The sequence below is a fragment of the Coenobita brevimanus genome, chromosome 110 (genome assembly GCF_032717465.1).
Source record: "Coenobita brevimanus isolate Jiangsu-jjx chromosome 110, ASM3271746v2, whole genome shotgun sequence".
Taxonomy (NCBI): Eukaryota; Metazoa; Arthropoda; class Malacostraca; order Decapoda; family Coenobitidae; genus Coenobita; species Coenobita brevimanus.
The window spans coordinates 44,389,479-44,415,280 of record NC_137063.1 but is presented as its reverse complement, the minus strand read 5'-3'; the positions used below and the strand labels follow the sequence as shown (position 1 = coordinate 44,415,280).

The following is a 25,802-nucleotide window of genomic DNA, read 5'->3' as shown; positions in this document are numbered from 1 at the left end:
TTATCATTATCTTGCAACTTCTCCACTCTTCTCACAGGACCTGTTTCCTCCTGTCTTCCCCTTCGTCTCTTCACCCATTTTCTTTGCAGCCCTACCTTGGCCATCACTAAGTGATGGGCTGAGATTCCATTCCCCCACCCTCTCCACACTCGTGCATCCAACACTTGTCTTTTCATTCGCTCATCCACACACATGTAATCTATCATTACCTTTCGTTCAACAAGTTCACCATCCATCATCCTCATGACTCTCCATGTATACCTGTAGACCATCTTATGCTGAAAGAAGGTGTTGGCTATTGCCAACCCCTTACCAGCACAGATGTCCACCAAAGCACTACCATTCCCATCTACTTCAGCTGGCACACCCCACTGACCAACCACTTCATCCACTTGTACATTCCCAACTTTGCCATTTGTGTCTCCAATCAAAAACACTCTCTCGCTCCTCTCAAACTTGTCCATACTTGCTTCTACATTTGCCCAAAACTCATCTTTTACTCTTGCCACTTGGTCCTCTGTTGGCGCATATGCACATACAATCGTCCAAACTTGTATACATACTTTCAACCTCACCCGTACAATCCTTGCACCCATTGTTCCCTACTCTCTTATATTCTCCTTCCACTTCTTGCTTATCATCAGACATACTCCCTCTCTTGCCTTCTCATTCTCATTAACTCCCGCACTTATTCCTAAACCGTATTCCCATTCTCTCACCCTTTCACCTTTCCATCAAGTTTCAGTCAATCCACATACATCCACTCTTGAATCCTCAAGCACCTGAACAAAATCTCTCTCTTTCACTTCATCATTCACTCCTCTCATATTCCATGTCCCCACCCTCAGAATGTCCTCTGTCTGTTCCTTAGTCATCAACGTATGGTCCCTGGTCTGAGGCGCTTTATGCACTTGTTTAGTTAGTTCTTTTTATGGTGTGGGGGACTAACCCACCACCATCATGAGTGTAAAAAAAAGCTAATTTCCTTTAGCTAAATCAAGGAAATTTATACAGATTAGACATAGTTCATCCATCCATCCATCTTACCCCATTTTCCTGCTAATACATGGGATGAGAGGGCTGCAGAATGAGAAACAAGAAAGTAGCAAAGCACACAGTCACTTATCATTCAGACTTCAACACAGATGATCATTTTTGCAGGCCTTGGTGAACAAGTTTATATTGGCCAAGGCAGTAGCTACACCACCACCGTAGTGCATTCTTTGATAGCAGAATGCTGCAGTAAATCCTTAGTTTTCAGAGTGTGTTATGTGTATTGAGGCCCTCATTATCATGATTAGTTTATATTGTGTATCGAACGATCATGGGGACACCACACATCCATGTCTCACTGCAACACTGATAGTGAATCACTCACTCAGACATCCATCTGCTCCTTAACGTGCTTCACTACAATAATAAAAGCTTTACTGCATTCATCCGTTTTCCTTTCTCACAGTTTGTATGTAAAACCTTTCTTAATCCCTCCTTATTCAACTAACCATATGCAAATACCAGATCTATAATGCCATAAATGCCTTACTCCTTTTGACATACTCTTTGAACTATGTGCCTTACTGCAAATTTTCAATTATAAACTTTCAGGAGGATGGCATAGATATTACAAAACTTCCACGAAACTCTGCATACCATCAGACTTGTGCACAGCTAAACCCCAAGCTAGAGAAGCTTCAGTATGACCGTAACAGTATAATTTACATCAGGGATCTTGGGCAGGGAGCATTTGGTCGTGTCTTCCAGGTGAGTTAATTTCCTGATGATGACCTGTATCAATATTATTTGTAGTTAAGACTTGGAGTAACTTATTTTATATCTGATTTTCAATACTATCCTTATAATAGAATAACATCACACTCTCTTGTGTGTCGCAGATATAGTAAAATTTTGTTTTGTTAACCAGTGCAGGGATGATGTTTTATAAATACAGGTAATCCCTTAATTGATGCGAGGGTTAACGTTCCCAGACCCTTCACGTATGTGGTAAATTCGGGTATACGTTCTGCCCATGTGTGCACGTAATTACGCATGTGTATTAAGTGTATTACACCTGAATAATACTGTTTATGCACTACATACACCTAATAAACTAGCATAAAGTATGAAAAACAACAAAAATGTAAGAAATTTACCACTGAAAGCTGACAAGCACAGGTGTAGGTGGAGACACTATCAGTCTGGTGCACTAGTCCTCACTGCCTGCCGTATGCCACATTCTTTGCCTTCTTTATTGTATGAATGGTTGACTCATTCACCCCAAACATACGGTTCCAAGACAATTCACAGGCGTAGGTGGAGACACTTTAGCACAGTCTGGTGCACTAGCCCTCACTGTCTCCCGTATGGTACGTTCTGCCTTCTTTATTGTACGAATAGTTGACTCATCCATCCCAAACATACGGTTCCGAGACAATTCACCCTCAAAACATGGACGATTCCCCATCAGGACAATCCGCACCCTGGACGATTCCCCGTTATTCTATAAATATACTTATTATTGATTAATTAATACTTTAATAGCTAATTTTCAGGGGGATTTTATAACTCAGATAAGTAAAAAACTAGTGTACTGTACTTGCTAAATAAACTGGTATGTAAATAAATGACGAGGAATCGTCCTGACAGCGAATTGTCGCCGACATTCCTTCCCTAAGTTTGTCCAACACTTTAACTTTATCTGTCAGCAACGTCACTTTACGAGTCCATTTTGGTGTGTTACCACATGCATCACTAGCACTACGCTTAGGCCCCATGTTGGCAAACAAGGGAAGCAATCACTGGAAGACAGAAAAATAAGCCACAAATAACGATTGGTGAGTCACGCACGGTTTGACTGTCGGATTCAAACTGACTGTGTGGTGCATGGTAGACCGACCTCCCACACACACACACACACACACATGAATGCACACGGGCAGCAGGTAGGCATGTTTATATTTTATTTATTTTTCTTATATTAAAATTATTTATTTGAATACTATAATTTTATGTCTTAATTATTGTACAAAAACTTCGTGGATAACCGAAATCGCGTGAAAAAAGTTTGCGTGAATTAAGGGATTACCTGTATATATATATATACAGTAATCACTCTAATATCCGGACGCCCTATAACCGAACATCCCCACTAACCGAACCTTATCGTCCTGGGATCAAACATTCCCAAAATGGTCCGAAAATCCAAAAAAATTGGGAGAAAAATCGATTTTTTGCCGTCCGTAATTTGAACTTGCCGCGCGCGCCGCGTGAGAGCATTGTTTTGGTTCGTCATTCCTCCGACGTCCGATAGAGCGCCGCTGCATCCTCCCCACTTCCCGCCTGTCTCTCACCGCGACAAGACCTGCGCTGTTCGCCATGGCTGCCCACGTGCTCGCTTTTGTGGTGGTGCCGTACTTGCTGCAAGGCCTCCTGCTGCTCTCTGCCCTACTCTTAGTGTGTGTGATGATGGCCCCGCCTCCTGAGAAAAGGAAGAGAGTGGTGTTGACTCTGGAGAAGAAACGGGAGATATTGGAGAAGGTTGATGCGGGTTGGTCTTCCTCTCGCATTCTCTGCGAGTTCAACCTGGCCCGGTCGACTTTGTTCGATATCAAGCGTTCCCGAGACAAGCTCATGCAGTACACGGCTGACTTCTCGTCGAGAAGCAAACGCAACGTGGAGAGGAAGGTTATGTTTATCCCCAAGTATGCAGAGATCGACCGCTCCACGTTGATTTGGTATCGACAGCAACGTGCAGCTGGTGTGATGGTACGTGGAACGGAGCTGAAGGCTGCTGCTGAGAAGTTTGCAAGGCTTCACGACGCCCTTGACTTCAAGGCATCCGAGGGTTGGCTCTTCGTGTTCAAGTTACGACATGGCCTTACTAACCGTAAAGCACATGGCGAAGCATTGGACGCTAACGAGGATGGAGTGGACGAGTTTCGGCACAAGGTGAAAGGCTTGATCGACAGGGAGGGCCTCACTCTCGGTTAAGTCTATAACGCTGACGAAACTGGCCTATTCTATCGCTCGGTGCCAACGAACACTCTGGCCGATGAGACGGAGAAGCTTGTACCTGGCCGCAAGCTTTCTAAGGAACGGATATCTGCTTTGTGTTGTGCCAATGCTAACGGCATGCACCGGCTTAAGCCCGTTATTGTTGGCCGTGCAAAGCAGCCTCGGTGCCTTCGTGGGGTGATGGATGTCCTTCCTGTCGTATGGTACCATTCTTTGAAAGCATGGTTCACAGCTGTGATTTTCAAAGACTGTTTTCACCATCACTTCGTCAAGGAGGTCATACATTACCAGACGAAGACACTGGGAATTCCTCGCGACCAGGTAAAGGCTCTCCTTCTCCTCGACAATGCACCTGCCCACCCGTGCGACAAGGACTTGGTTGCTGAGAATGGCCGTATTAGGTGCATGTTTCTGCCACCTAATACGACTGCTCTCATTCAACCAATGGACCAAGGAGTGATCGTGGCAACAAAGCGCCTGTACCGTCGGAAGTTCCTGGACGAGGTGATGGTGGTTCTCGAGGACGAGGACGAGCGCAGGGAAGGACGTGACACTCGAGGCAAGCGGACTTTGGAAAACCTTCGCCGCTACAACATCAAGTCTGCGCTGTACAACTGGGCTAGTGCATGGAAGGAAGTCCCTGTGAAAACTCTTGAAAATGGTTGGTCTCGTCTGCTTCTCGGAACAGATGTGGAGTACGATTTCCTAGGGTTTGACGTGGATGACTTCCATGCACGGCTACGTACGCACGGCGACGATGTTGATGTGGACGATGTTCGTGAGTGGTTGGACGACGACGAGGGCGATCCTGGGTATCAGACGTTGTCTGATATCGAGATCGCGTCTTCGGTTGCTGGTGTCAGTCCCGAACTTGAAGATTCCGACGACGAAGGCGATGATGATGCAGACTCCGCCCAGCAGGACACTACTCCAGCCATCCCCAAGCTGAGCGCACTCCGGGAACATCTAGAGTTCGTCCTAGACTACCTGGAACACCCGGACTGCGACAGGGAGATGGGGCCCTTGGGACTCGTGGAGGAAGTGCGTGCTTTCCGGCAGCGCATCATCAATCACCAGAATCGTCGGTCCTTGCGTCAGTCAGCGATTGACAGTTTTTTCAGGCCCGTGACCCCTGCTGTGCCAAGCCCTGGTTCCACTCCGTTGCCTCCCCAAGACAGGCCCTCATGCTCCGAGCCACAGCCCAGCACATCAGCTACAGTGGAGTCACCGCTCGACGTGAGTTTGCGGCTGTCTTCAGAGTCTTCTGTAGTCGGTACGCCATCACCACTACCCACCGATGCACCCCTTGGACGCCTGCCAGTGATACTCTCGGGCTCTGACAGTGAATAAACAGCAAGAACTTCTCCACTAGACCACACGGGAATTTTGAGTGTTGTGCAGTGAAAAAAACGGTGTGTTGTGTTAAGGTTTTCAAGTTGGGAGAAAAGACTAAGTAGAAAAGAAATTTAACGTAACTAACCTTATTTGTTTTGGCTTTGGAAACTTAAAAAAACTTGGGAAAAGTTAACGTGCAACACTTAAATTTAATGGAACATTATTTGGACTAAAGTGAACACTGTGAAAAGAACGGACTTCTGTGTGTTAGTGACTAAGTTCAGTGCAAGACTTCAGGAAGAGTGTAGTGCAAGTACTTCAGGAAATCGTTCTTACTGTCAGAGTCCGAGAGGAGGCGGTTATTCATCGAGGTGGCCAGGGACTTGCTGTAAGTAGCCAGAATGTTTCATGTTGTACTATTTTCCATACTATATTTACCAGAATGTTTCATATTGTATTTTTTCCCATACTATACTTACCAGAAAGTGTCATACTGTACTTCTTTCCATACTAAACTTACCTCATGCATGTGCAGTAGGAATGTGTTTTTCAGAGTTCGGTTAGGTTCGGTTAGAGTCCATAAGTACCAGAATGTTTATTAATGTATGAACATACTTCTAAACCCACATTTTATGTTTCTATTGCATTTATTTCAGTCATTTATGTGCCTTATTGGTGTGATTTGGGTGTTAAATAGGTGCTATGCATGTCCGGAGGGAGTTGTATAGGTGTTTCTCTGTGTTAGGGTCCGTAAGTCCAAGTCCATAAGCTGGGGCCCAATATCCGGACGAAACCAATATCCGAACCTACTGATGGCTCTATTGATCCGGATATTGGATATGGATATATATATATATATATATGGAGCCTCTGTGGTACAGTGGCAGAGTGTTTTCATACACTGAAGAACGAGGGTTCGTGCCCTGCCAAGGGAGCGTTCTTCTTACCACGTACTGCATTGGCGGACGCAAGGGGTGCTGTGGTTGAACCAGTGTCGCATACTGTAAAGTATGCTTGCACCCAGTCGGCTTGCGCAGGCCGATTACACATGGTTCACAGACTACACACACATCCAAAGCCACTCCAACACTAGAATTACACTTTCAAGCACTTCTTACCCTACATACAATCTATACCAGACACCCTAAGCCATTGGTAGAGATACATTGGCTGTATCGTCCATACTTCAGTTGGGATAGGCTGGTCCTGCAGTGGACGCTCAAATGGCTGATGAGATGAGAGGTGTATATATATATATATATATATATATATATATACACACACAGTGGATTTTCAAATTTCAATGGGGATATGTACCAAAAAACCGCAGCGAAATTCAAAATGTCGAAATTTAAACTGAACTTCTTATGGGAAAAATTACCGGGTCCGGGGCCTCCCAACTTCACTACACAAAATCTTGATTTTTAGCCCACACTCCCCGTAAACTTCATGAACTATAAAATAATGTGGTTACATAACTGTAGTTCTGCACTGTATTGCCATACTGTACTGTAGTTTAGAATACAGCAAAATACAGTTTGTCAGTATCCTCTCACAGTTTTTATTTCAATAGTTACAGCACACTGTACAGTACTAACCATCAGTTATGGAATATTATCACTTGGCTGGTTGGTGTTGGTGGTGTGTGGCAGGGGTGGACTACTTAGTTGAAGTAGCCTCCTCTGTGGAGGTATCCAACCTGAATCCCTCAAAATGAAAATCATCCTCGAGTATCTGGACATCTGCAGTGTCAACATCTTCCTCCTCGCCCTCTTGGATGGTTATACCTTGCAACACCCTAGTAACTGGCTTGAAGAAGATGATGGTCTTTGACTGTTTCTGCTTATGATGCCCCCGAGAGCATGGAAATACGTGATTTTGCATCAAAAAGTGAGGTATGCGGACCACTAAAAAGACCGCATCGAAATTCGAATAATCAAATTCTAAACTGTCGAAATTTGAGAATCCACTGTATATATATGTATATAATGATGAGATCATGAGTTGTATTAGGGTAGAACATCCTTGTGGCTCATTCATCATTGGGAAGATCTGTAGACAGGCTGTCAGGGTTTCCATTAATAATGCATACTTGGCATGTTTGTTAAGATCATATTTTAACATGGGATGTTCAGTGGTAGGTGGGGGTGCCCATCATCCACTCACTTAATATGAGCTCTACACTCAGTGACAAGCCAAATGGATTCCTGTATCCAGGAAGCCATTTACTATGCTGGGTGGTAACCATATAACTGGGGTTTCTGGCAGGGTTAATTGTCCCCCAGATTCCCCTATCCAAAATCACTTAAACATGGCAGTCATTTCAGAGAGCCTCGGAGGAGCCCAATACCTGCCCAGGGCCCCAACCAAGTGGGCAGACTCGTGTGGCCATGTGCAATGTGAGAGGTGTGAATGAGGAGAGCAAGAGGGTGGAAGTGGTGAATGTGTTCAAGAGTCCGAGATATGCTGTAATGGCATTGTGTGAAACGAAGATGAAAGGGTGTGAAGTGGAGGAGTGGAAGGGTGTGAAATGTGTAAGATCGGGAATAAATGGGAGAGGAAGATGTAAGGAAGGAGTTGTTTTGTTGATGAATGAGGTGTGGCAGAGTGGAATGAGAGACTACAAATGTGTCAGCTCGAGGTGTATGTATGTTGAGTTCAAGTTTAAGAAGGTGAAAGTGGCAGTGATTGTAGCCTATGCACCGTGTAAGGACAGGAGTGAGAGAGAAAGACAAGTTTTGGGATGAGCTGGGTGAAGTAGTGGGAGAAATGCCCAGGAGCTATAAAGTGATCATAATGGGGGATATGAACAGAAGAGTAGGCACTGGTCCTGAGGATGACATAATGGGTTGTTATGGAGTACCAGGAGAAAATGATAATGGGAATCGACTAAAGGATATGTGTCAGGAGAGGAGGTTGTGCATTTGTAATTCTTATTTCAAACACAAAGATGCACATAAACATACATGGTATAGAGGAAACAGGGGTCGTGTTGAAAGAAGCCTGATTGATTACGTGCTCGTAGAGAGGTCGATGATGGGAATGGTTGCTGATACGAGGGCTGTGAGAGGATGATGTGGAGATCTGTCAGATCACATGATTGTGGTATGCAAGATCAAGCTGAGAGGAGTGAGGTGGATCAAAAGAGAGAGGAGCAGTCAGGGAGAAAGACTGAAAGTTGAGAAGCTGAGGATCAAAGAAATGGCAGATGATTACAGGACCAAAGTAGAGGACGAGTTAGAATCAGTGAACTGAATGAAATGGATCTTGACAGCCTGTGGAATGCATATAAGGATTGCCTAGTTAGGAATGCTAAAGTGGTGTGTGGTGTGGCAAGAGTATCAACAAAAAAGAAGGGTACAGCATGGTGGAATGAGGAGGTTAAGAGAATGGTGGAGGAAAAGAGGAAGAAGTGGCTAAAGTGGTTACAGGATAGGGGTTCAGTTAAAATAAGAACTGAGTATATCGAGAGCAAGAAGCACGTAAAGAGACTAATGAAGAGGAAAAAGGAGGAAGTAAATGATGATCTGGGAAGAAAAATGAATGCAAACTACTCTGAAAATAGGTGTGGAAATGTGGAAGTGAAAGCGGAAAGAAATGTGATGGTGTGATGGATGCAGGTGGTAGGTTACTAACCCATGGAGATGAAGTAAGGACCAGATGGAAAGAATATTTTGAAAGCCTGATGAATGGGAATAGAGTGAGCAGAGCAGCTGTAAACATGATTGGTTTTGGGGGTGTGCAGAGAAGGAATGTAGTGCCAGGAGACGTGACACTCGCACAGGTGAAGAGCGCTGTGAAACGGCTGAAAAATGGGAAAGCAGCTGGGGTTGATGAGGTGTATGCAGAGATGCTTAAGTGTAGTGGAGAGAGTGGAATGAAGTGCTTGTAGGAGATATGCAAGAAGGCATGGATAAGTGAAACTGTGCCTGCAGAGTGGAAAAAGGCTGTGATTGTACCCCTGTACAAGAATAAAGGTGAGTGGAGTGAGTGCAAGAATTATCGTGGCATAAGTTTATTGAGTGTGGTAGTAATAATAATAATAATAATCTGGCCTTTTGTTTCTCAAAAGTGCCAGTTCTTCCTTTTGGGAATTCACTAGCGCTCGACACACATACATTATTTTTACAATTACAAGAATTGTGACATTTCTTGTATATAATACAAGCTACATCATATATACATGAAAGTGGCAGTAATTTAACCCTATAATCATCTGTCACAGTACCTCTCTCCAGGTCATAGCATTTTGAAAAAAGAAAGGCTTTCAGCTGTCTCTTAAAGGATTCAGCAGTAGAGAGTTGTCTTATGGACAATGGCAATCTGTTATATAATCTAGGGGCTCTATATGCAAAAGAACGATCAGAGAAAGATGACTGGTGAATGGCTCCTGGCTCATCAAGACGCAAGGAATCATCTTCACTGCGTAACATCACACCTGGGCGTGGCGATGGGGGTTTTAACAGTTCAACAAGATACTTCGGTTCACCAAACTTAAGAACCTTGAATGTAATAAGACAGTTTAAATTCAATTCTAGCCTTTACTGGTAACCAATGCAACTCAATCAGAAACAGGGTAGTTGAGGTTCTCGGGGGGAGACCAAAGATAAGCCGTGCCGCCCTGTTCAACACAGACTTAACTTTTGTTAGTATATTATTTGGAAGACCAACCCACAGCGAATTACAATAATCAACACGAGACGAGACCACTGCATGGACCAGTGTTAAGAGGCACCGTCTATTCAGGAATCTTCTCACAGAGTACAGATTTCTGATTTGCAAGTTACACCCTCTTACAACCTGATTAATATGTTCTTTGTAATTTAACTTAGAATTAAAATAAACACCCAGATTTCGAACAGAACTGACTGGATGCAGCTGTGACACGCCAATGTTCAAAGCCAGGGCATTGTCAGTCTCATCACCCCTTCTGTTTCCTCTGATGATGATGATCTCAGTTTTACCATCATTCAGCTTAAGTTTCCTCCTAGCCATCCAAATCTTATTATCAGACATTAGAGATTCAAACTTTGTCTTAGTATCGTTGATATCTGACATCTTAACATAGAGCTGGATGTCATCAGCATAAAAATGATAGGACACATCATGAGCATCAAGTAGAGATGATAATCTGCTTGTGTAGATAGTAAATAGAATTGGACTCAAAACTGATCCATGAGGGACTCCAAATAGAAGAGGAGCAGAATCAGAGCTAGCATAATCAACAACCACTCTCTGAGATCTGTCCGACAGATACGACTTAAGGAGCAAAAGGGCACTATCAGGAACGCCATAAAAATACAGATCATCCAACAATAGTTTATGATCTACTGTATCAAAAGCTGCAGACAGATCCAAAAGAACTAGGAGAGAGGACATCCCACTACAAGTGTTTGCCACCAAGTCACTCTGAATCCTTGTTAGTGCAGTTTCAGTTGAATGGTATTTTCTGTATGCTGATTGAACAACAGGAACAACTCTGTTGTGTTCCAGTAGTGGTAAGAGTTGATCGAGTATGGCCCGCTCAATAATCTTGGATAAAAAAGACAGGTTAGAGACAGGACGATAATTTGTCATGCTCTCGACATCAAGGCCAGGTTTCTTAATTAGGGTCCTAAGCAAAGCACGTTTCTCAGACTGCCCAAAATTACTTTCTAAGAAGCATCTATTTATTATGTTGCAGATAAAGTTTGCAGCATGCTCATACACATCAGGCAGTTGTGACATGTTACATGGATCGAGTGAGCAAAATGTTTTATTAAGTTCTCTGATGTAACATTTGACTTTGTTTACATCCAGTGGATGAAATGTTGAAAGCAAAATAATGATCCCCGGTGCACCGTGGTTGGAAGTCAACTGAGTACGCTTCACTAGGAGAACTGCTGTCTAGATCACTTCTTATGCGAGATATCTTACTTGTAAAAAATGAAGCAAAATCAGAAGCCAATTGGGCATCATATAAAGAAGTTGGTTTAACAATTACATTCCTCCGACCAACCAAATTGTTCACAACTGCAGACAGTTTTTTTTTTATCACCACCACATGAATCAACTTTATTTTGATAATACCTAGCCATTTGGGCTTTTACAGTGTGAACGACTGCTCTTCTCGCAAAAACATAACGCAAATGAGTTACTTCGGTCCGCTGCAAGCGCCACTCACGTTCTGCCCTTCTACGTTGTCTATGCAAAGAATTAATGGATGGACCATACCACGGAGAATTATCACATACAGTGATTGTTTTTACTACCTCAGGACAATAATGGTCGAAAATTGACCTGAGCTCGTTGTTGTAAATATCAACCAATTCACCAGAAGAAAGACTTGAAGAATCGATGGAGTTTAAACGTTGATCAATTTCAAAACACATCAACTGGCGGTCAACATTGTTGTAATTTCTGAACCTGATGACCTTTTTATATGAAGGGGATTTCGGGACATCAAAACTAAGAGTGATCAGAGCATGATCAGAGATGAGGGGGTCAAATGAGTCAACCTCCGCATCTGATACGCGCCTGCAACCAACAGGGGACAAGATCAAGTCAAGGACATGTCCTGAGACATGAGTTGGATTACTCACATGATTGAAAAAATTGTTCTGGGTGATCAACTCAAGGAATTCTGAAGAAAATGGTTTTGACTCTGGACTGTCAACCCAATAATTGAAATCACCACAAACAAGAAGTCCTCCAGGTTTAAGAGAAAAACCTTCAAGAAACTGCCCAAACTCCTCCATAAAACCTCGATCTCTGCCCGGATGACCTGGTCGATAGACAATTGCAATTCTAATGGTATTCTGATGGAAATTTATTAATACTTCCATAAATTCAAATGAAGATAGGGTCAGGTCTGAGTCAATGAGAGAAACGTTTGCAAGTGCAGCTGAGTAGATGAGTGCTACGCCTCCTCCTGGATAGTCAGCAGCAGGCCTGGGAATACTAATAATAGAATGTGTCTTAGGCAAAGCATTACGAATAATATCGATATCAGACTCATACAACCAGGTTTCAGTCAAGCACAATATGTCAAGCTCGTGCTGATTTAGGGAAGGTATATGGAAGAATTATTATAGAGAAAGTAAGAGAGATATCAGAAGTCCTAATGAGTGATGAACAGGGTGGCTTTAGGAGTGGCAGAGGATGTGTGGATCAAGTATTTGCAGTGAGACAGATAGCAGAGAAGGCTTGTGAGAAGGACCATATGGTGATTATGGCATTCATGGATCTGGAAAAAGCATATGACAAAGTAGACAGAGAAGGATTGTGGAAAGTTTTGCGCATGTATGGTGTTGATGGTAAGCTGCTAGGTGCTGTCAAGAGTTTTTATGATGGTAGCGAAGCATGTGTAAAGGTTAATGGGCATCTAAATGAATGGTTCACGATTGGTGTGGGCATGCGACAAAGTTGTGTGATGTCCCCATGATTGTTCAATATATATATGGATGGGGTGATGAGAGAAGTAATAACATGAGTAATGGAGAGAGGGATGGCGTTGGTAGTGGATGGTGATGGATGGAATATCTCAAATTTGTTTTATGCTGATGATGCAAGACTACTTGCAAGTACCGGACAAGAACTTGGTAGGCTAGTGCAGAGTTTTGCTGATGTCTGTGAATGTCGTGCCTTGAGAGTAAATGTAGAGAAGAGTAAAGTGATGGCTATTGAGAGAGAAGGTGACTCCCAGTGTGATGTAACAGTGAATGGAGAGAGACTGGAATTGGTGAGAGAGTTCAAATACTTAGGTACAGTGATAGAAAAGAGAGGAAAATGTGCAAAAGAAGTTGAAAGTTGAGTGACAAAAGGTAGAAAAGTAGCTGGTGCAATGAAGGCCTTGATAAGACACAGAGGCTTGAGCGTTGCAGCTGCACGAGGTTTACATGAGGGAGTGTTAGTGCCAACTTGAACATATGGGTGTGGGACTATGGTGTGGCATGAAAATGAAAAGTCAAGAGTAAGAGCAGTGGAGATGGGACTGCTGAGGAATGTATGTGGAGTACAGAGGGTGGATAGGATACGAAATAATGTGATTCGTGAAAGGTGTGGAGTGAGGAAGTTGGTGGACACCAGAATTGAAGAGAGTGTCCTGAGATGGTATGGTCATGTGGAAAGAATAGGGTGATGAAAAAGGTATACCTGAGCGATTTTGGAGGAAGGAGGAGGCGAGGTAGGCCAAGGAGAAGGTGGAGGATTATGGTGGATAAGTGTTTGAGGAAGAGAGGTTTGGAAGTCGGTGAGGCTAGGGAACTGACAAGAGATCAAGCTGGCTGGATGAATGTTGTGAGGAGAAGTACATGATCGGGACTTTGGCACCCCTTGTGAGCATGGCAGCGTCCGGATTGACTCAATCGGATACGTTTGTGTGAAGCTGCAGAATGTGGTGAATGTTTTTGGCATATCCAGTAGAGCCAGGATTCCGGGGGCTTGAATGATGAGTGAATGGAAGTGTGGCCTATTTGGACTGGGCAAGTTTGTGCTGTCTGGACATTACTACTCCTCACCCCGCCCTTGGGTGGGAAAGGAGGTCCGGATGATGATGATATATATAATGAACGTGAGTAAAGGTAATGTTTAATCCAAATACACCAAAGAGCATCATCAGAATAAGCGAAGAATTCTTGAAGACGTCGAGGAGTACAATTACTTGGGGCAAATACTAAAATTAATAAAAACAAAAAGATGCATTACACTTGGATGGAAAGCTTTCTGTAAACTTAGAGACATCATGAAAAGTAGCTTGCCAATATGTATGAAACGAAAAGTATATAATGAATGTATAATTCCAGCCATGACATACGGTTGTGAGAGGTGAAAACTGACATAATCAATGGAAAATCAATTAATCCATTTTCATAGGGCAATGGAAAGGTCAATGTTGGGAATATCTTTAACCCTTCTGTCTGGCAGATGCTGTCACGAGTGCTTCCCTTAGCCGGGGAATCCTGAGAAAAATCGGGAAAATCGTCTGTTTTTAAAACTTCATATGTCAGTTAATACTGTACCAAAGAAAACAAACAAGGTGTCATATTGCTCATCTATCCTTTGACTTCAAGCTGATTGCATCAGATGGCCCATGAAGTGCGTGTAGGGAGAGTGAGAGAGTGGGGAATGTGGGCAATTTTTGTTGCTTTTTTGCCGATGTCTGTATGCGTGGCAGAGGTTCGGTGACAACTAAGGCTTACACTAGCCCTCCACAATAATAACACTTCAGTACCACTTCCAGAAGACCAAAATCCACTACAAACACTATTTATGTGAATAATTTTCCATAATCGTTCGTACTTGGTGCTGGTAGGCCAGTAACCATAGCAACTACCTTGAAGGCAGGCTGCATACTCACCTCCACAACCACCACCTCACCTTACAGACAGACAGACTCTCTCACACACACACACACACACACACACACACACACAGACGGAGATGTATGTTTGGTTTGCATTGTCACTCAATTCTGGCACTGCTGAGTGAATAGAAGGCTGGGTATTACAATTACTGCAAATGATACTGTTATTACTACTGCTACTACTACAACTACTAGTATTACTACAACTATTACCACCACACCTACTACACATACTTCCACTACTACTACCACTACAAGTACTACTACAAGAATCTATTAAAAAAATATATATGCAGTATATATATATATATATATATATATATATATATATATTGTGAACAAAGTACCGGTACTGTAGTTATTTATGTACTGCCCAGAATTGGAAATACAGTAAGACCTCACTGTAACGGACTAATTGGGGCCCAAGCCAGTCCGAAAAATGTGAAATTCCGATACAAGCGACATCTGGACTTCCCCCTGCTAATCCGGACTTTTTCCGATATATCAGGCAGTAGTCCGGATTGTATGAAAATTTTTAAACTGTTTTGAGTACCATTGCAGTACTGTACTGCATTATAACTTCACTACATTAATCAAATGGTACAATATATATAATAATACTGTACTGTACACTGATAAACATGTCTTTTATTTACCTTATTGTGGTGAGCATACCTGAAGTGGTCAGGCAGTCCGGTCTGCTTCTGGCTTTATCGGACTTTTTCCAATATACAGGAATTTAGTCCAGTAGCTCCTCGAGTCCGATAAAAGAGAATTCTGGTCTATTGAAGTCCGTTATATCGAGGTTTTACTGTACCACTATGACTTTCTCTTTCCTTTGATTTGTACTTTTCATCATAAGAAATATATATAAACAAATACTTTCAATATAAAATAAGGCAACGACTTTATCATGAAACAAACTTTTTGCTTCCATTATTCACATAAATATACATAGAGCAGTAAAATCATTTTTTCTAATTACACAAGACACAGTGTACCAGTATGTTTAAACTAACACTAACTTATGCATAATACCCTGATGCCTTACAGACAGACTCTTTCTCTTTCACACACACACACACACACACACACACACACGGAAATGTATGTTTGGCATGTACTGTCACTTGATTCTGGCACCGCTGTGCGACTAGAAGTCTGGGTGTTACATCTACTACAACTAATACCTGTACTATTATTATTATTACCACTACTATACGTACCACTACTACAACTACAACTACCACTACCACTACAAATAATACCACTACTACTACATAAAACCTAAAAAAATAATATTGTGAACAAAATAGTTATACACATACAGTAGTCCATAATAAAAAATAATGTATTTTCCACTAGAACAATTTTTTTTCCTGTGATTTTATTTCCTTTCTGCTTCCATTATTCACATAAATAGACAGTGATGTTTCCTCCTTCCTCCCTTTCTCCACTACATTTTCCACTATAAATTTTTTTTTTCCTGTGATTTGTACTTTTTCGTCATAACAAACGTACACACACTGAAACTTTCAATAAAAAATAAGGCACTGATTTCATCATGAAACAAACTTTCTGCTTCCATTATTCACGTAAATAGAGAGGGGTGGCATGAGGATTGACGCAACTCATTTCCTTCTCCCTTCTCCCTCCCTACCTTCTCTTCCATCTCCTTATCCTTGCCAAAATCCCTCGCTTCAGGATTGTCAATACCCTCTGAACCATTCCCATTATCGGAAATAGGAGATGAACGTACACGGGGGAAATGATGGGCGCACAATGGAGTCACGTCCTCCACCCTCCACACACGATGCATAAATATTGACACTCATTATGGCGCTTGCTTTCCTGACAGGAAGTCACTTTCTTCACTCGCAGTTGGTGATAATGTCACCTCAAGTTCTCTCCCTATCGCACTATCACTAAGGCCTTTTCTTTTCTGGCCTTTGGACTTAATTGGTGTTGAAGTCGGTGGTTGCGGACACTCAGCCAAGGATCTGGACACAGAGAAAACTTTTTGCATAGGTCTATCCATTATGGAGGTACGCAGGTGACTGGAGCATGACTCAGATGTGTGCAGGAGGGTTGCCAGTGGCTGCTTGCGGTGGAATTAACCCACAGAATATTTAGACAATGCCACGAAACACTAGATCATGTATACATGCACCTTGAACGGCCTCAGGAGGACATGTAAACATGTCACCTGGATGGGATAGGTTAAGAGGCAGGAAAAGATCAATTTGGGTGAGAGTGCAGACTAAAGTCAGAGACATCACAGAAGTTATAAAAGAACAGAAATGGAGGTGGGCAGGTCATGTAGAAGAATAAGGATTAATCGATGGAGCAAGAGGCTGACTGACTGGATTCCAAGAGATAGTAAGTGTAGCAGAAAAAGACCACACAGGAGGTGGAGAGATGAGATAGAGAAGTTTGCAGGGAAAACTTGGCACAGACTGGCTCAGTAAAGGAAGTTGTGGAGAAGGTTGAGGGAGGCCTTTGTTCAGTAGTGGATTTGTAATGGCTGATGATGAAGATGAGATATGTAAAACCTCAATATAACGGACTTCAATAAACCGGAATTCGCTTTTATCGGAATTGAGGAGTTACTGGACTAAATTCCTGTATATCGGAAAAAGTCCGATAAAGCCAGAAGCAGTCCGGACTGCCTGACCACTTCAGCTATGTTCACCACAATAAGGTAAATAGAAGACATGTTTATCAGTGTACAGTACAGTATTATTATATATACAGTAAAAGTCCTATTATTCGGCACCTGATTGTTCGGTAGATCCGACATTTCGGCAGTTTTGAAAAATAGTCCCATTTATGAAAATCACTGATTGTTCGGCAGATGTCCGGAATCATCTCGGCAGTCTAGGAAGTGTTATCTGTGGCTTGTAGGCCTAATGTTTCATTACACTTCTGTATGTTCACTAATTTCTATACAGTATTTTTATTCAGATTCAGATATAGTACTGTATTGATTACAATATTGCACAGTATTATACACTACAGTAACCACCCCCACCAAATTAGCAAGGGTTACATTCCAAGCCCCCACGCTAATTCTTGAAATTCTTTTTCTTGATGCCTTCCTGAAAATGACACCGGTAATTGAGTAGCCCATGAACCACTGACACTGTAATGCATTACCCATAAATAAAGGTTGCTTGTTAAATCAGTTTTCCCATTGTTTTTAGCTGTACCATTGTGACAGCTCTAGTATTTTTATTCCTCAGCATAATGGTGGAAGGAACTGTCCTGTTTAACTGAACCTAACCTAACCGAGTTTAACTGTACCTAATAATTTAACCAAACCTAACCTAACCTAAAGTCAGAAAAATACTTAAAAATAAACTGGAGGAATATGAATTGCTAAGGTCTCTCTGATGAAAGTTAAACGTACATTTAGTGCTCATTCTTTTGTTTGTTTTTGTGCTTAACATGAAAGAGAGAGCATTGATGCAAACAGTAATATATCCTATTAACCCCTTAATAACCTCCGGCACTGAACAACCTTTTACAGTACCAATGTCAGTGATGTTAAGTTAGTGTGAGCTATAAAGAAAACTGAACAATTATGGGGAGGGAACGAAGGTCATTGGTATGTTTACATGACTACGCTACGATTCCAAGCAGTTAGGCGGTCGGTTAATCTCAGATGTTTTCTCCCATTTGGTAAATACACCGTAACTTTATCAATCTTTCCGTGACTCATAGCGAATCATAGCATGGGTTTAGGAAGCTAAATAACACATTGCTAGGTGTGCCAGACGATTATCTTACCATCGTTAAGAAAAATATTGATTTCAAAAGAATGGAAGAACTTTACGTACTCAGAGAGGGATTTGATTTCTTCCATTTTCTTATAAGATGTGAAGATAATCGTCTGGCGCACCTAGAAATGTGTTATTTAGCTTCCTAAACCCATGCTATGATTCGTTATGATTGACTGGAGAACTGATAAAGTTACGGTGCATTTACCAAATGGGCGAAAACATCTGAGATTAACTGACCCCCTGACTGCTTGGAATCGTAGCTTAGAGTCGTGTAAACATACCACTGACCTTCGTTCCATTCCTATAATTGTTCACAGTTTTTCCATAGCTCACTAACTCGACATCGGTACTGCAAAGGGTTGTTCAATGTCGGAGGATATTAAGGGGTTCATGGAATACATTACTGTTTCCATCAGTACTCTCCTTTCACATGCAAACAAAAAAAACGAACAAAAGAGTGAGTGCTAAATGTAAGTTATAACTTTCATCAGAAAGACGTTACCAATTCAGATCCCTTTATTTTATGCAATTTTCCAACTATTTTATTTTGTTTGGAAAAAGTACTGTATACAGTCCTCACTCCAAACATATTTGTAATAATATAAGTAGTGATTTCACCAATACAAGTGATGTACTGAGCTGGTAGGTAATATTCCGTATCATTTCGGCCATCCAGGAAGTGTTATCTGACTTGTAGGCCTACTGTGTCATTACCCTTGTATATGTTCACTAATTTATATATTATATATATATATATATATATATATATATATATATACTGTATTTCAGATTCAGGTATAGTACTGTATTGATTGCAGTATTGTACAGTATACAGTACTCTCTCCAGACACAGTTGTAATACCGTACCATAAGTGGTGATGAGTGTTCACCAATATATTTAAGGTATTTAGTGGGTAGGTTTTTGATTATTCGGCAAATCTAATTTCTCGGCATCATCCTGGTCCCATAGATGCCGAATAATGGGACTTGTACTGTATTATACCATCTGATGAATGTCGTGAAGTTATAACAAAGTACAGTACCGCAGTGGTAGTCAAAACAGTTTAAAAAACGTTCGTGCGATCCAGACTAATGTCTGCTATATCGGAAAAAGTCCAGGTTAGCAGGGGGAAGTCCGGATGTCACTTTTATCGGAATTTCACATTTTTTGGAATGGCTCGGGCCCCAATTAGTCCATTATTGTGAGGTCTTACTGTATATATATATATATATACACATATATATATGTATATGTAAACTGTATATAGTACAGCGGAATCTAAATCACGCATTTCTAAACAGTGAATTCATAATATGCAGCAACATCATGCAACAGTTTGCAATATCAGTAATTCACAGAAATTACAAGTAATTTGCGATTGCATCTTTAAAAGTGAAGGCTTTTTGATGCGTTTTTGAACATCTGTTATGCAATGTTTGCACAAATGGTGGTGTCTTGTTAAGTAACGCTGTAAGAAATGAGATTTTCCTTGTTGTATCAGGTGGGCAAATATTGAAGCATATAAAGATCTGGGTTGAGTTGCCAGATGATGCTAGAACAATTAACACCAGCACTGTTTACTCATTTTGCCTCATCAGTCAACGGGACAAACTACGACACTCCCCAGTACAACAAATACAAGAACTCAACACTCAAATAAACAATATCAGAACAGCAAACACTAAACTGGAATAATTATCTCCAAACACTTGATTACAGAACAAACACCAACATACTCTACAAAACACTAAACAGCATCACTCTCTCCAACAACAACACTACACAATCACACATTGCCATCACAACAACAGACACCATACCTTCAGACAAACAACAAGCAAACAGTCTCATCAGTCACTTTTCACATGTCAGCCATCTAAACCCCTACCGTGATGACCGACGTGTCATCCGACTCAAGAGACAGTTCCCCACAGACCCAGACTTCGCTTACAACCAGATGAAGCACATCATTAGCAACTGTAAGCACTCATCTGCCTGTGCACCTCACAACATCAGCAACATACCACCTTAACCCCTAGGATACGCAGTTCGATCGACTGAACATCCCTGAAAACCTGTATATGGATCCGATTTTTCGACTCTTACAGAAGTAAAAAATTTTATGCCCAAGGTTTAGAGCTTGAATTTACACATCTAATGCCACAAACCAGAGCATTCTCAACCAACTGGTTCCTGAGTAATAGCCCATCAAAGTTGAAAAAAGTTACCCTTCCAGGCTGGGCAATGCCAGTTTTCTGTCCGCTCCCACCCCATCCCTCTCTCATTCCTTCCCTCCCATGACTTTCCTCACTCACTCCCATCACCCCCCCTCTCTTCCTTCCCCTTCCCCCACCCTTCAGAATTTTCCAGCTCAATTTTTTTTTTTTTTTCCAACAATAGCATGCACTGTCATTATGTCAATGTTTCTCACTCACTCACGACACCTTTCCCCCAAGACTTCTTCCCTCCCCCTGTCCCCTTCCCTCATAACTGTGTAGCTGTCCTAAAAATAAAAAAAAAATAAAAAAAAATAAAAAATGACCAAAAGCATGCAAAATCTTTTTCTTGGTGTTACTCACACACAGCACCCTCTCCTCTCACTCCTTCCCCCATCCCCTCCCCTCAGAGCTGTCAAATTAAGTAGTTGTAATAATTTCAAGGGGAAAAAAAAGCTAGAGCTACCCCTCTCCTCCCCAGCCCCCCCTTCAGAATTTTCCAGCTCATTTTTTTTTCTTTTTTTTTTTTTTTCCAAACAATAGCATGCAAAATAATTATGTTGGTGTTCCTCACTCACTTCCAACACCCTTCTCCCCCAACACTTCTTCCTTCCCCACCTTCCCTCATAGCTGTGTAGCTATCAAAATAAAAACATACTTGAAAAAACATACATTCTGTGTTTCGTGCATCGGTGTATGCAGGTACACAAACAATAATCTGGTATTAAATGAAAACATGCCACAAGAATAGTAACAATGATGTATAATACTCTGGGGGGGGTGGGGAGGTAAGCGTATCAAGGGGTGGAGGGTGTGGGTGGGGTGGGGAGAGGTCTGGAGGGGTGGTACAGGGGTATAGAGGTGGGAGATAGACACCACAAGACAAAGGGGACAGGCAGGGGTGTGGAGGGTGGGTAGGGGGGATATAACCCTCCCCAGGGAGACAGGGATGGGGAGAAGGGGGGGAACTATGGTGGCATGATGGAGGATGGTGGGGGGGAGGGAGGGAGCAGAAGGCGGTCAGAGGCGAGGGAGAGGGAACAAAGGTATTGGGGTAGAGGAAGGTGGTGAGAGGATGGTGAGGGAATCACCTCCTCCACCAAGAGTAGGGGCCCGGATCCTCTCCTCTCCCTACTCAGGACTTGGTTCTTATTGGTTTGCATCAATATACGTCTCAATCGGGCCAAAGCTAGTGTCTGCAGTTTTTTACAATGGCTCCTCTATCGATCACATTCGGCATCTAGCGTAATCCTGAAAAAGGATTGATCGATCCTGTTAGTACTTGAGGGGTTAAACACCTTGGACCACAAGACATAAAAACACAAACATACCAAACTACAGCTACTCACTCAACATAATACCCAACATCTGGAAGCATGGCGGTATCATCACTATCCCCAAACCCAACAAATACCCCATGTTACCTTCCTCACACACCCCCATCACACTCCTCTGCACCCCCTCCAAAGTTACTGAACGACTGGTACTACAACTAGTTACACCTCACACCCCCTTAGCCCCATCTCAACATAGTTTTAGGGCACTACACTCCACAACCACTCTTCTTACAGACCTTACACAGAGAGTTTTTGATAGCATGAATTCAGCTAGGCCACCACACAGAACAATCCTAGTCACACTAGACATTAACAAAGCTTTTGATGCCATCCCCTGCCACAACCTCACAAACATAATATTCAACAAAAACATGCACAATAACACAAAAAGATAGTTTGCAAACTATTTAGCAGGCAGATGTGCACATGTAACATTTGCCGGTCAGTCTTTGAACATCAGAAACTTCGCAAATGGCATCCCCCAAGGGTCTGTTTTGTCCCCTGCTCCACACCCCACACACCACAGATACACATAACTTCCTATGTGGACGACATAACACATGTCAACACCAAAATGCAAACACAGCCACACACATCCTCCAATCTTACCTCAACACACTACACGAATGGTTCACCACAAACGGGCTCAAAATAGCCCCAGCCAAATCTACAGTGGCCCTTCTCACAAACTGGACAGCAGAATGGTTCACCACAAACAGGCTCAAAATAGCCCCAGCCAAATCTACAGTGACACTTCTCACAAACTGGACAGCAGAACACAGTCACATTCCACACCTCACCATAAACAACACTCCCCCCCCCCCTCCACACACACACACACAAAATCCATGGTGTAACATACATCAGTGTCATTTAAACAACACATCACAAACATTAAAGATAAATTAATACCAAGACTCGCCTTGAGGTTACTTGCCCATACAACATGTGGACACAAAGAAACCACCACCACCACAGTATACAAACAATATATACGTTCAGTGATGAATTATGCAGCCCTACATGGGTTTCTAACCTCACTAAAACACACTACAACACTCTGCAGACCATACAGAACAAGGCCCTAAAAATAATCACAGGCTGCACAGCTACTACACCCACAGACCACCTATACCAAGAAACCAAAGGCCTCAAAGTCAAGGATCATCTAGACATGAGAGGCACCCAAATTCTCACTGCAGCCTCCACAAACCCACACCATCCACAACACCACATTGCAGCACATCCACACACACCAAGGAACATCAAAACACCCAGCACACAATATCATTCACAAATGCTGTCATCTTTCCCCCCTCGCTTGCCTCAGACCAGCTTCCAGAAGCATATCCATACTCAAATCACTTGCCGCTCCATTCAGTCACTAAGACAACACACAGCTGCATGCACGGCCTCCTGATGCCTCACTACCATCATAAAAACTCTTGACAGTACCAAGCAGCTTACCATTTACACCATGCATGCACAAAACCTTCCATAATCCTTCTCTGTCTACTTTGTCAATTACTTTTTCCAGATCCATAAATGCCATAAACACCTTATAGTCCTCATAAGCCTTCACCACTATCAGTCTCACAGCAAATATTTGATCCACACATCCTCTGCCACTCCTAAAGCCACCCTGTTTGTCACTCGCTAGGACTTAAGATATCTCTCTTACGTTCTCTATAATAATTCTTCCATATACCTTCCCTACAACACTCAATAGACTTATGCCACGATAATTCTTGCACTCACTTCGCTCACCTCTATTTTTGTATGTGGGTACAATCACTGCCTTTTTCCACTCTACTGGCACAGTTTCACTCATCCATGCATTCTTACATATCTCCAACAAGCACTTCATTCCATGCCTTCTTACATATCTCCAACAAGCACTTCATTCCGTTCTGTCCACTACACTTAACCCCTTAACCGCGGGGCGTCACTTTCGTGATGCTTGGGAGCAAGGGATCATACAACGGGGCGACACTTTTGTGATTCTGTGTTATTTTGAATTTGCCTGGGCTTTCAAGTGGTGGCTTGTATCATCTATCAATACTGCCAATGTCCAACACTAGTCAGCACTCCTAATCTCATCTGTACTCCCATCCATTGTTGACAGTTTAGCCATTTCTCCCCGTTCTTGACTCCCCTCCTTACATCCCCTCCATTACCCTCTCCTCTCGCCTGCCTGGCTGTGCTACGCTAAGTAAATCTTTCCTGAAATTTTCCACTGATTTCATCCATTGAAATAAGCCCTATGCCCTATTCTTATACCAAATAATATATACAAAAAAGTAATAAGGTAGTTGAGAGTGCCATACACCTGGAATTGGCTAATTATCACCTGACAACACCTCACGTGCACTCGTTCGTTAATTTTCACTGTTTATTTCCCCTTGAAATATGCCGTATAATCTATTCTCGTAATAAAAATATATATAAGAAAGGAAGGGAGAAGCCTAAGTGATTTTACATTCACCTAGAACTACCTAATTATTGCAGGCCACCACACTGTATTCTATGCTAAGTAAATCTTCCCTGGAATTTTCCACTGATTTCATCCATTGAAATACGCCCTATGCCGTATTCTTATACCAAATAATATATACAAAAAAGAAATAAGGTAAGTAATAGTGCCATACACCTGGAATTGGCTAATTATCACCTGACAACACTTCACGTGCACTCGTTCGCTAATTATTGCTGTTTATTTCCTCTTGAAATATGCCGTATAATCTGTTCTCGTAATAAATATATATATATAAGGAGGGAAGGGAGAAGCCTAAGTGATATTTACATTCACCTGGAACTATGAAATTTATTATGTATTGTCTAGATTTCCTGCCAATCATTTCATAGCTAAATATTAGCAGCTCTCACAAGGCTGAAGTTGGCAGTAATGCACTCTCCCTAGGCAGGCCACCCCGGCCCACCAGTATCAGTTTACTGTTGTCATTCAAGGTGAAAGTACATCGGATTCGCACCTGCTAAATTCCGCCACTTTTTAGCCCCATGCAAAGGGCCCTGTGACCTCTACCCTACTAAACCTCGTGTGGAAAGAGGTAAAGGGTTGACAAATGAGAGAGAGTGACTATGATCTTTCTGGTGAGTAAAACAGTGCAAATGGAAATGTATGTGTAAATAATGTGTAAACAGCAAGTGAAAGCAATGAATGTAAAAATAAGTGAACAGTGGAAAATAGTTTTATAAGTTACTGCAAGTGACAGTGCCTAACACAGTGTAAATAAAATAGAAATGTAAATAATGTAAATAAAATAGAGGACGTAAACAGAAATGTAAATGAGTTGTATTATAAGAATACGAGTATATATACTAGGAGTAATGAAAGTGAAAGTTTCACTCTAGCATGTATGAATACTATGAGTTATGAGAGTGAAGGTGAAAGTGACATTCACTCTCAACGCTAGTATACAGGATGAGAAAGTGAATGGTACATATTTTACTGAAAGAGAAATTGAATGCTTACAGTGACAATAAACTACTATTACTGAAGGAAACTTATGGATAAAGACTGTAGATATATATATATATATAAGTGTTATATAGTAATAGAAATATAAACTGTGAGTGTTATATGAATAATAAATGACAGAACACCAGTGGCGAATGATCGCAAGTGGGAAGGTCATATACGCGCTCATAATTTTCATTGCTTTCACAGTTTTTTTTTTTTTCCAGTATGGATTCCAAACTATTTGAGAATCATAGAATAGTGTTTCTAGTGATAATATCAGGCTGTGGTAAGCATAT

The 25,802-nt window shown here is 41.9% G+C and overlaps 1 protein-coding gene across 1 annotated transcript in view; it reads left to right on the top strand.

Annotated features, from left to right (window-relative positions):
- Positions 1–25,802, top strand: part of LOC145417488 (tyrosine-protein kinase transmembrane receptor Ror2-like) — a 146,748-nt gene that overhangs the window by 119,205 nt on the left and 1,741 nt on the right. Inside the window, exon 9 of the mRNA XM_080286195.1 lies at positions 1,609–1,761. Coding sequence (XP_080142321.1) covers positions 1,609–1,761 — 153 coding nt within the window. The remainder of the gene's footprint in view (positions 1–1,608; positions 1,762–25,802) is intronic.